At 41.4% G+C, this 12,157-nt stretch overlaps 1 protein-coding gene across 1 annotated transcript; it reads left to right on the top strand.

Annotated features, from left to right (window-relative positions):
* The first annotated feature begins 2,211 nt into the window (after positions 1–2,211).
* On the top strand, positions 2,212–11,916 carry C3H1orf52 (chromosome 3 C1orf52 homolog). Its single transcript, XM_066376690.1, has 3 exons — positions 2,212–3,047; positions 3,686–3,884; positions 10,602–11,916. The coding sequence occupies exons 1-3, from the start codon at positions 2,571–2,573 to the stop codon at positions 10,673–10,675; spliced, it is 750 nt and encodes a 249-aa protein (XP_066232787.1). The 5' UTR covers positions 2,212–2,570; the 3' UTR covers positions 10,676–11,916.
* The last annotated feature ends 241 nt before the right edge of the window (positions 11,917–12,157 follow it).

Genomic DNA, 12,157 nt, shown 5'->3' with positions numbered 1-12,157 from the left:
TTCTTTTGGAAACTTAGTTGTTTTAGTTTTACAGTTAACTCTATGAGCCATTAGACAGTAATTTTTGTGTATGGTATAAGGTAGAAGTCAAGTCTTACAGCTACTGTCTTTTTACCTAAGTATAAAAGGAAGCAGGAAGTTTTAGGCTATGGCCTTATCATGTGTTACTGGATGAACATGTACACTGTTGACTAAGAAAAAAAAAATATTGATCCACAGTTGTTAAATGTAATCTTAGGAAGGCCTTCTGAAAGAGCTGAATTTGAAGCCCCAAAAATACACAGATTGAGTGCTCCTCCTAAAATCCTTATTCTGAATTTGCCATACTATTCAATTATCAAGACAATTGTTCTTTATTACAGTGGTTCCTAAACTTTGCTGCCCATTTTAGAATCACCTGGAGGGCTTTGAAAGATTCTGATGCCCAGGATGTACCCCATACCAATTAAATTTGAATGCTTGGTTGTGGAAGTCAAGACATCAGAAAGCTATAAGGATTTCCAGGTGAGCCTGACCTGTGGTGACACAGTGGATAGACTTCAACCTGGAATGCTGAAGTCGGCAGTTCAAAATTCCATGCTTGGGCCCTGGCCGGTTGGCTCAGTGGTAGAGCGTCGGCCTGGCGTGCGGAAGTCCCGGGTTCGATTCCCGGCCAGGGCACACAGGAGAAGCGCCCATCTGCTTCTCCACCCCCCCTCCTTCCTCTCTGTCTCTCTCTTCCCCTCCCGTAGCCAAGGCTCCATTGGAGCAAAGATAGCCCGGGCGCTGGGGATGGCTCCTTGGCCTCTGCCCCAGGCGCTAGAGTGGCTCTGGTCGCGGCAGAGCGACGCCCCCCCCCCCTCGGCCAGGGGCAGAGCATCGCCCCCTGGTGGGCAGAGCGTTGCCCCTGGTGGGCGTGCCGGGTGGATCCCGGTCGGGCGCATGCGGGAGTCTGTCTGTCTGACCGTCTCTCCCCGTTTCCAGCTTCAGAAAAATACAAAAAAAAAAAAAGTGCATGTATGAGCGAAAAAGTAACTTGGAAAGAGTATTGATAGCATCATGAAGGAAGTCCTCTCAGAGCAGGTAACATTTGAGCTAAGGCCTAAATAATAGGAGCCAGTCACATGGCATTCTGGGGAAAGTTAAGGCAGAAGTAACAGCCAGTGCAAAAGCCCTTGCGGCAGGAGTGAGTCACGGAGGACCACATTAGCCTTGCGAGGCTGGAACATAAGTGTGAGGGGCGACTATGGAGAACTAAGCCTGGATTGAGATGAGGTTTTACAAGTAGCAAGGATCAAACATAGATGGGTTACAGACCATTGTAAGAAGTTCGGATTTTCTTCTAAAGTGGGAGACAGTTGGAGGGCTACTTGGAATATAAATAAATAAAGCATGTTTGTTGTGTTGAGATGAATGTGTTGTGTAAATGAGCAGGCATCCTTAAGTGGGGCTCTGTAAATGTTGACACTGAGTCCAACTTTATCACTTTCACTTGGGTATCATTCCCTCTTAATTCAGGAAGAGTTCAGGATTTTTGGTTTTCCTGGTGACTAGGCACATGGTTGTCACTTACTAAGAGGGAACACAAATGCAGACACAAGTTGTGTGGAAAGAAATTCATCCTAAAAGTGGGTGTTTGAGACCCTAGCACGATATTCCAATGGAAAGTTTAAGAGCCAGATATAGGAATGGTACAGAGCTTGGAGGGGAAAGACAAGTTGCAAGCGGAAGGTAGTTAATGCCATAAAAAGAGGTGGGCTGGGCCTCATCAGGCGGGCGCAGTGGATAGAGCATCGGACTGGGATGCCGAAGGACTCAGGTTCGAGACCCTGAGGTCACCAGCTTGAGCGCAGGTTCATGTGGTTTGAGTAAAGCTCACCAGCTTGGACCCAAGGTCTCTGAAGGCCTTGCGTCAAGGCACATATGAGAAAGCAATCAATGAACAACTAAGGTGTCACAGGAAAAACTGTTGATTGATGCTTCTCATCTCTCTCCATTCCTGTCTGTCTGTCCCTATCTAACCTTCTCTCTGACTCTCTCTCTGTCTCTGTTTAAAAAAATGATAAAATAAAAGGGATGGGCTGACTTGCAACTTTGTAACATCCTGTAGAAAATCGGTAGTAAGTATTGCTAAAAGATGATATATGTTGGGAAACACCAACTTTTAAGGGCCATACAGAGCAGAGCAGGCATGGAAGGAGGCTGACAATGAGAAACCAGATTTTGGAGGACCCGGGAGTGGTGGGATGCAATCGAAGAGTTTCATCAAAGAGAGGCTGTTTAGAGTGCGCTAGAACGAGGTCAAACAAGGGAAGACTAAGTTTGTGACTTGATGAGTCCACCACTTACAGAGGTTTTCCATGACAACTAAGGGAAGCACACTGAGTGATTTTTGTTTGTTTTTGTTTTCTATTTTGAAGAGGAGATGCAGCTGGAGCAGGAGCAGCTCGTTTTCTCTGGGCAAGAATTAAAGTGAGGTGGCAATAAAAAGACAAAATTCTTAGCTTTTCTGTGCCTTTAATAAATTCTTACTGGATGCTGATTTTGGCTGGGATCACTGAGGTCCTCTTCTCAGTGCACCTCAGACAGAAATGAACAAGGGCCCCTGCTTGGAAATAGATGTGACCTCTTCCGCCTCAGCACTTCAGCCGGGGTGCAGTGGCGCGGCAGAGCCACCAGGGGACGGTGTCCCCGAGATTATCTGCGAGAGTTGGTGCGGGGCCAGCTGCGGGGCGGGACCTGGAACAGCTTCCGGTTTCCGGCGGAGCCGTCGGTCGTCGTGCGTCGCCGTCATGGCAGCGGAGGAGAAGGACCCTTTGAGTTATTTCGCAGTTTACGGGAGCAGCAGCTCAGGCTCCTCAGACGAGGAGGACAACAGCGAGCCGGAGGACACGAATCGCAGGGCTTCGGATGCGGCGAAGTCGGCGGGCGGCTGTGGGAAGCAGACGGAGAAGCGGCTGCCGGGACCGGACGAGCTGTTCCGGAGCGTGACTCGTCCGGCCTTTCTCTACAATCCGCTCAACAAACAGATAGACTGGGAGAGGCACGTCGTCAAGGCGCCCGAGGAGGTGAGGTCCCCGACCCCGGCTCTCCATCTTGGTCCCGGCCTCCGCCCCCTTTCTCCTGAGCCGCCTCCTGGGGACCGGAAGTCCGTTCCCCCACACGCAGTCACCCCCTGCGGGCCGCCGCGCCGTCCCCTCCTCCAGCCCCGGGGAGCCCGGGCCCCTCCCCTAGCCTGGTGGGTGTCAGGTCGGACCCGCAGCCCCCGCCCGCTTGTGAGGAGACCCAAACCTCCGCGCTCGGTGCCCCGACCTGCGTGGCCAGGACTAACGGTGGTGACTCCCCCGCCCCCCCCCCCCCGCTGCAGCTCCACCCCGAGACCCCTTCCCTTTGACGCCGAAGTGCCTGCGGTGCTGCCTCCAAGACAGTGTCTGCTGCAGCCTCCTGAAGGGGTCAGCCTTGGCGTAGTATCTCTGAGACTGGATTCTTCTTTGGTAACTAAAAGTTATTAGCTTTATTCGTATAGGGAACCCTTTGGCTTTTCACTTAACGGTATTGTGATTTTGATGGAAAAAAAATGTATCTTTAAAATGTAAAAAAAAAAGTCAACCCGAACAATAATGGAACGGCAGGGAGGTGCATGTGCCCATACTGTTGATAGGAACCTCGGTTCGTCACAGTGCTTCTTAATGTGTTTGCTTAACAGCCTCCAAAGGAATTCAAAATCTGGAAGTCAAACTGTGTTCCACCTCCGGAGACCTACGCTACTGAGAAGAAACCTCCCCCTCCAGAGCTGGATATGGCAATAAAATGGTCTAACATATATGAGGACAATGGTGATGATGCCCCACAGAACGTTAAGAAAGCTAGGCTTCTGCCAGAAGGGGAGGAGACAGTGGAGTCAGGTAAGGACAGTCAGACTTTGGTGGTAGTACCTTTGGTCCCTGTGATGAGTTTAAGAAGCTCGAGATAGTTAATGAACGAAATCTAGTGAGTTAGCAAATTATGATGGTCTTTGAATACGTTTTTTACTGTTTTTGAAAAAGATAGTGTGTAAGTTGAGTTTGAAGGTCTGATATCTAAACCAGTAGTATTTGCTGCATTTTAGAGAAAGATCATAAATTATTTGGGCTGTAAGGTGAAATTTCTGATATCTCAAGCAGTAGTATATGTGATTTATGATCTTATTAGAAGGGTAGAAGTTAATTTATAGATTCTATTTTGTGATTGCAGCTGTGAAGGCTTCATTTTATATTGAAGCAGTTGTGCTTTAGAGCCAAAATTAGTGCGACAAAATTAACTGAGTGTTTCTATATAGTAATTAAAAATAGCAATAGGAAGTTGACTTAGTTGTCTTGTCTTCGTTCATAATTTTATATATAGTTTTATCTTAGACTATAAATAATCACAGTAATCTCTGCTTCCCCACCTTCATCCCCCAATTCCATCCTTCACACTGCAGCTAATGTTCACTTTCAAAAACTCATATCTTAGCCTCACCAGGCAGTGGCGTAGTGGATAGAGCATTGGACTGGGAATTGGAGGACCCAGTTTCGAAACCCCGAAGTTTCCAGCTTGAGCGCGGGCTCATCTGGTTTGAGTGAGGCTAACCAGCTAGGACTCAAGGTTGCTGGCTTGAGCAAGGAGTCACTCTGTCTGCTGTAGCGTGTGTCGTCGTCGTCGTCGTCCCCTCCCCCTGTCAAGGCACATATGAGAAAGCAATCAATGAACAACTTAGGTGCTGCAACTGAGAATTGATGCTTCTCATCTCTCTCCCTTCCTCTCTGTCCCTGTCTTCTCTCTGCATCACAAAAATAAACAAACAAAAACTCATATCTTATTATGTCACCTGTTTAATGCCCTTCACAAACAGCATAGTCAAAGCCTTCTATGATAAGGCTCTGCCTTTTCTCCACCCTCATTTCACATGGCCCCCTTTCTAGCACATTAAGATCTTAAACAGAACTGAATAGACCATGGTATTATATAGTCCCATGCCTTTCAGTATATGTTGCACCTTAATCTAGACTGTTCTTTTCTTCTTTGGCTAGTAAACTCATTTATCCTTCAAAATCCAACTCTTAAGAAGACAGTCTCAACTATTACCTACCTCTAATCATTTGTTCCTCTGTGCCTTTTGTGTTCTGCTGTGGATTGCTCTTATCACCTTTTATGTGATTAGTTGTTCAAAGTCTGACTTAATGAAAATGAGCTCCTTAAAGAGCAGCATCCAGGTCTTATGTTTGTGTCACAGTTTGTAGTATGCATTGTAAGTACTCAGTGGACAGTTGTTGAGTTGGACTAAATATTTTGGACTATCATTTTATATGAAAGGGTGTGATCTTCCCATAACACAAGGGCAACCTACTTAGCTTTTACAACCATGTAGAGTTTTGTTTGTTTTAAGAGAAAGGGTAACTAACTGGTTGTTCTTATTCCAGTTTTGATTCTAGTTGAGTTTTTCATTTCTTTCACTGATTTCCCAATATGGAATAGTCTCTAATTAAGATACATCTTGAATAAATGGCATCTTTTTTAGACATGCAAAATTAAGGTGGCATTTAAAATACTTCATATTGTGTCCTGGCTAGGTATGTCAGTTAGTAGAACATTGTCCAGGTACACTAAGGTTGCAGGTTTGATCCCCGGTCAGGGCACCTACAAGATTCAACCAGTGAATGCAAAATAATTGGAACAACAAACTGGTGTGTTTGTCTCTCTCTCACCATCTCTCCCCCCCTTTCTCTCTCTAAAAATCAAATATTTTTTAAAAATGAAGTACTCCATATTGTATAGTATGTATTTTGCATAATTAATAAAAATATTTCTGCATAAATAATCCTTAGAACACTTTGTGAAAATATATAGGGAAATGTGGAAATGAGAACTTATGTGACCTAAGTTCACAAAAGTAGAAAATAATAAGCTCTAAGATACTTACCCTTCACAAATTTGGGTCCTTAAATGGAAATAGTGCTCCCCCCCAAAAGTGATAGAGACAGGAAGGGAGAGAGATGAGAAGCATCAACTCATAGTTGTGGCACTTGAATTGTTCATTTATTGCTTCTCATACATGCCTTGACCGGGCGGGCGCTCTAGCCAAGCCAGTGACCATGGGATTTTATTGATGATCCCACGCTCAAGCCGGGTGAGCCCATGCTCAAGCCAGCGAGCGACCTTGGGATTTCAAACCTGAGACTTCAGCGACCCAGGTCAACACTCTATCCAGTGTGCCACCACTGGTCAGATGGAAATGACGCATTATTAAACTGGAATTTAGTCGCTTGATGTTTTTCAAACTTAATAGACTGCTTGAGAAATAGTGTATACAAAGAATGGCACTAAGGCCACTAGAGTTGATACTCTTAACTAAGGAGCGATAAGCTGATGCTCTCCATTATTCTTTTATGGAAAAGGCGAGGATCTATGCAGGACAAATAGTGAGAAGAATTATCTTTTTTTATCCAGCTTGCCTAACGAGTTCAGACAGAAAGAATTCCAAATATGTGGCAAACAGTACTGCTAATTGCTATAATTTCTGACCTCCTGATCATGTCATGTTCCTCCAGAAAGTGAATGTTGGCAATATCAAAAACGGAAGGACCTGGCCCTGGTTGGGTGGCTCAGATAAAGCATCAACCTGGTACACCAAAGGTCACGGGTTCAACCCCCAGTCAGGGCACATCAACACATACACAACTAAATGGAACAACTAAGTGAAACAATGAGTTAATGCTTTTTTCTCCCTCCTTTACTCCCCCAACCCCTCCTATCTTCCCCTTCCTCTCAAATCAGTGGGAAAAAATTTTAACTAAATTTAACAATAAAAGGATCCAGAAACACTCAGCCAGTTTAAAACTGGGTTATAAGATTAAAAGATACTCTTAAAAACTTCAATTTTGACTTTTAATATTGGTTATTGAACATAATTATCTTCTTTTTGTAATAAATGCCTTCATTTTTTGAATTTTTTTTTTGCCATTTCAAACTCCCATCCATTTTCATAAAGTCACTATAAAATCGATTTTCCTGTTGTCATTCTTTACCTCAATTTTTTTTTATTGATATTAGAGAAAGAAATACTGATTTGTTGTTCCACTTAGTTATGTATTTGTTGGTTGATTCTTACATCCAGAATCAAACCTGCAACCTTGGCTTATCAAGACAATGCTCTAACCAACTGAGCTACCCAACCAGGGCTATTTATAAAATGTCCTGTATTAGAAACTACATACTCTTAAGTTACCAAGATTTTAGATTATCAAACTTAAATTATAAGTAGTAAGACTCAGTGACCGGTTTTGAATCTTTCCCAGCTCTTTTAAAATACCTGGAAGAAATTAATAGGCAAAAGAGCAGAAAATGGGAAGAAAAAGTAAATACAGAGTGCCTTAACCAGGCAAACTCAGGGCCTCGAACCAGCAACCTCAGCGTTCCAGGTTGATGCTTTATCCACTGCATCACCACAGGTCAGGCGGCACCTCTTGTTTAATGGTTGTAAAATGTAGATCAGTAAGGCTTAGTTATTCTAGCTTTATTAACATTTAATCATGAAAGTTTAGCCAAAGTAGTTAATGCTTTTTTGTTGATTTAGAAAATTACTGTAGTTTGTATTAATAATTTAAACGTATTTACCTCGTAATAGGAATTTCATAATAGAAAATTTATTTTTGTCCTGGTTGGTTGCCTTAGTTGTAGAGCGTCTGCCCCACTTGTGGATGTCTGGGGTTTGATTCCGGGTCAGGGCACACAGAAGAAGCAACCCCCTGCTTCTCCACTCCTACCCCTACCACCCCCTCCCCACCCACCTCTATCTCCCCCAACACCCCCCCACAGCAGTGGCTCCATTGGCTCCTGGAATTGGGCCTGTGGCCTCCCCCTCGGGTGCTAAAAATAGCTCGGTTGCTGAGCAACAGGCAACATCCCATAGGGGGCTTGCCCAGTAGATCCCTGTAAGGGCTATGCAGAAGTCTCTCTGCCTCCCCTGTTCTCAATTTTAAAAAAAGGAAAAAATTATTTTCTTACTACTACATCTGTAGTATGTGGCACAGATTAGTAAAGTTGAACTAATATTTCAGGATTTGGGAGTTTTAGAGTTTTTTTTCTTATTCTGGTTTTAAGGCAATACCTTGTTATGTCACTAGATGGCATTAGCTCTTCTGTTATTTTTCTAACCTCGTAATTTGTATTTTTGTTGTTCAGTAAATGTACTTGTAACAAGTAGATTAAAAACAAGTGTCTTAAGATCATCTTTATTATGTTGAGTCAATTTTCTTGTAGAGTTAGAAAGTAATTTTATTTTTTACATTAGTACTGAAAATAATCTCTAAAGTCAAGCATGATGATAATTAAACTCCAATTAAAAAACAAAGACCTTAGCCTGACCAGATGGTGGTGCAGTGGATAGAGTGTCAGACTGGGATGTGGAAGACCCAGGTTCGAGACCCCAAGGTCGCCAGCTTGAGCGCAGGTTCATCTGATTTGAGCAAGGCTCACTAGCTTGGACCCGAGGTCACTGGCTTGAGCAAGGGGCTACTTGGTCTGCGGTAGCCCCATGGTCAAGACACATAAGAGAAAGCAATCAATGAACAACTAAAGTGCCACAACGAAAAATTGATGATACTCATCTCTCTCCCTTCCTGTCTATCTATCCCTCTCTCTCTCTCTCACTGTCTCTGTAAAAAAAACGAAGGTATTGGTTTAAGCTATATGTTCTGTTGGTTTGTAGAGTAGATCTTTTTTGTGCATAAATAATAAACATTAAAACTTTGGTTTGTAAATTCCTGGGATGATTCATTGATCTGAATTGTATTTTATCTTACTGTCTACATAAATTCATAGTGCTTTATGAAATGAGTGAATAATGTCTCCGTGCTGTGTTTAAAGATGAATGAAGATGGGCCCTGGCCAGTTGGCTCAGTGGTAGAGCGTCGGCCTGGGGTGCAGGAGTCCCGGGTTCAATTCCTGACCAGGGCACACAGGAGAAGTGCCCATCTGCTTCTCCATCCCTCCCCCTCTCCTTCCTCTCTGTCTCTTCCCCTCCCTCAACCAAGGCTCCATTGGAGCAAAGTTTGCCCGGGCGCTGAGGATGGCTCTGTGGCCTCTGCCTCAGGCGCTAGAATGGCTCTGGTTGCAACAGAGCGACGCCCCAGATGGGCAGAACATCGCCCCCTGGTGGGCATGCCGGGTGGATCCCGGTCGGGTGCATGCGGGAGTCTGACTGCCTCCCTGTTTCCAGCTTCAGAAAAATACCAAAAAAAAAAAAGATGAATGAAGTTGAGCCCACCTGCTCTTAGTACTAATTATTATTTATATCAACAAAGGTATTCTGAGTATGATACAATTAGCAGAAGGATATTTAAGGTTTAAGGTTTTAAGTATATTTCCTCTATAGTTTATGATCTGATATCAGTTACTTCCCAAATTTTTTAATAGGAAGGACCCTTTTGCCCTGGCAAGGATAGCTCAGTTGGTTGGAGCATCATCCCAAAGCACAGAGAGATTTGCCAGTTCTGTCCCTAGTCAGGGCACATATAAGAACAGATCTATGTTTCTTTCTCTCTCTCTCTCTAAAATCAATAAATTTTTTTAAGAGGACCCTTACAACATCAAAAGAGTTTATAGAGCGCCACATGATAGTTGTTCAACTATGAGCATCTGCTGATTGAAGTCAAAGTACAATGAATTCATTAATAGGCTTAAAATAAATTGGCATTTTATAAATCATAACATCTTCTACATGTTATTTATTCCACTTATATGGAGTTCTTTAAGTAACACGTTTGTTAAGAGAGATGGGAAATTAGCAACAGTTGGTCTGTGTGCTATCCTGTGTTTTACTGAACATGGATGTTTTCACTTGAATAAAAGGGTCTGCTTTTTTTTTTTTTTTTTTTGACATTTTTATTAATTGGAAATTTTCTGTGGCTACAGACAATAATAACATTTTTGAAAAGTTATAAAGGATGTAATTGTGTTTTGGGTTGGTTTTTTTTTTTAATCCTCCCTTTTCAAAATTCTTCACAATATGAGGGGCAGGGGAAAGATACCTGTTTTTCATTACCATTGGAGTATTCTCACCCTCCTAGGAATGAGGAAGTGAGGGTGAGGGAGAACTGACTACATAGGACAGAATTGAAAATGCACTCTCAGTGAAACATCTACATGTGAGTGCTTTTTTTTTTTTAACTGCAAAATATAAGGGGCCTGGGGATAAGATAAGGAGGGTAGTTTGAAAGAAGGTGCAGAAAGCTGATTGGATGGGAAAGAATAACTGATAGCCACTTAAATAACATTATGGTTTCATTTGTACAAAGTATAGATTATATATTTAAGTATACACAATGTGTAAACTAGAATACATAAGGATAGCTTTATCATAATCTTATTTTATTTCAAGCTACCTTGTAGCACTAAAGGGTCACTGAATTTTGTATAACAATTGAAAAAAGTCTTCCTAGTTTTACTTGAATTTTAAAATCAGAGTTCTAAAAGCTTTTGGTTTTTATTGAGAAACTGAAAGAAACAATAGTTGACAGTAATATTGTTATAAAGTCAATGAAATTTTAATTCTTAACTTTTCAAAATTTACTGATTCAAACTCTTCCATTTCCTGTTTAAAGATGATGAAAGAGATGAGCATACTTCTAAAAAGCGCAAAGTAGAACCAGGAGAACCAACAAAGAAGAAAAAGTAGAAAACAACAAATAATGACATTGTTGGACTGCAAACTTATTGAAATGGTTTTTTTGGCAGATAAGTTGATGTTGTAAATTATTATGAAACATCTCCATGAAACTACATGTTAATTAACTAATACGTATTGCTGCAGAAACGTTCCATTGTAGAATTCACTTTTTATTTAAAACTTGTATGTATTTAAAATTCAAATGGTGACTTGTAATTGTGAAGTTGACAACACTTGGAAGCATACTTGCTATCACAGAATTGATGACATACTTCGAGAATTCTGTCACATATTGACATGCCAATGTTCTGTGAGCCTTTTATAAAGGTATATTTTTAAGTAAATATATTGTAACGTACTGTGAACTTGTGGGGTGCTTTTCAACAGTGTTTGTACAGTGTAAATATATCATGGAATTAAAATTACTTATTCAATCTTACTGTTACTGCATAACATTAACATTTGAATATTTGTGACAAATACCCTGTTTGCCATGTGATGTTAACTGTAGGTATTGCCGTTTAGGAAATGCCTCCTATGTTACAGGTGCTTGGTGCATACATTATCTGTGATCCTCAAACATCCTAGTAAAGCTAATAAAGTAGCCTCATTTTACAGTAAAGAATGATTAACTTATCCAAGGTTACACAGCTGATGAGCAGTGAATTTGGGATTTAACTCATGACATCTGAATTCTGTAAAATCATCACACTAAACCACCTATCCACCAATCAAAATGTAGGAACTGCAGTTGACATCTCTTCCAGGTACTCTTCTGTGGTAGTTAGTGGAGCTCTTGTCACCTGATTGTATTATTGTACTTATGTATGTATGCCTTATATTATGAAAATTCATTCATTTCCCTGTTACATAGTAAGTTTGATAAAGATAAGAATCTTCTAGAAAGAATTGAAAGATGTTGCAAATAAAAATACAGTACACGCAATTATGTTTGATTTTAGATAGACAACGAATAATGTTTTAGTATACATAATATGTAGGACCTATTTATGGTAAAAATTTGTTTATCCGATATTAAAATTTAATTGGATTTATATTTTATCTGCCAGCCCTACTTCATGTTTTCTCTAGCCAGCTTCTGTTTTAGTGCTTTGCGTATGGTAATAAAATCAACAGGGTTGTAGTCAAATCAACAGGGTTGTAGTCAGGAAGATAATCTTTGATTTGACTTCTACAGACCAAAATGCAGTGCTGTTATTTGTAACATTTTGAACAATAAAAAGAAATACTACATCAGTCTTTCCATGATTCTTAAGCCTTTAAGAGACAAGTGTTATTTGTAGGATACTGCGTTTAGTTTCTGAGTATTAAAAAATCCCCAGTCCAATTGTTTACCCTGTACTGGAAGCCAACATTTTGAAAACTAAAATTTGTTTACATGAGAACATGACCAAGTAGATTAAAATTTATAAGTCATGAAAAGTATGTTAGCCATGGTGATTTGTGAGATAAGAAAGGTAACAGTACAGT

This window comes from Saccopteryx leptura, chromosome 3 (assembly GCF_036850995.1).
Source record: "Saccopteryx leptura isolate mSacLep1 chromosome 3, mSacLep1_pri_phased_curated, whole genome shotgun sequence".
Taxonomy (NCBI): domain Eukaryota; kingdom Metazoa; phylum Chordata; class Mammalia; order Chiroptera; family Emballonuridae; genus Saccopteryx; species Saccopteryx leptura.
Note: the sequence above shows the minus strand (reverse complement) of the source record. Positions and strands in the feature narration are given on the sequence as shown.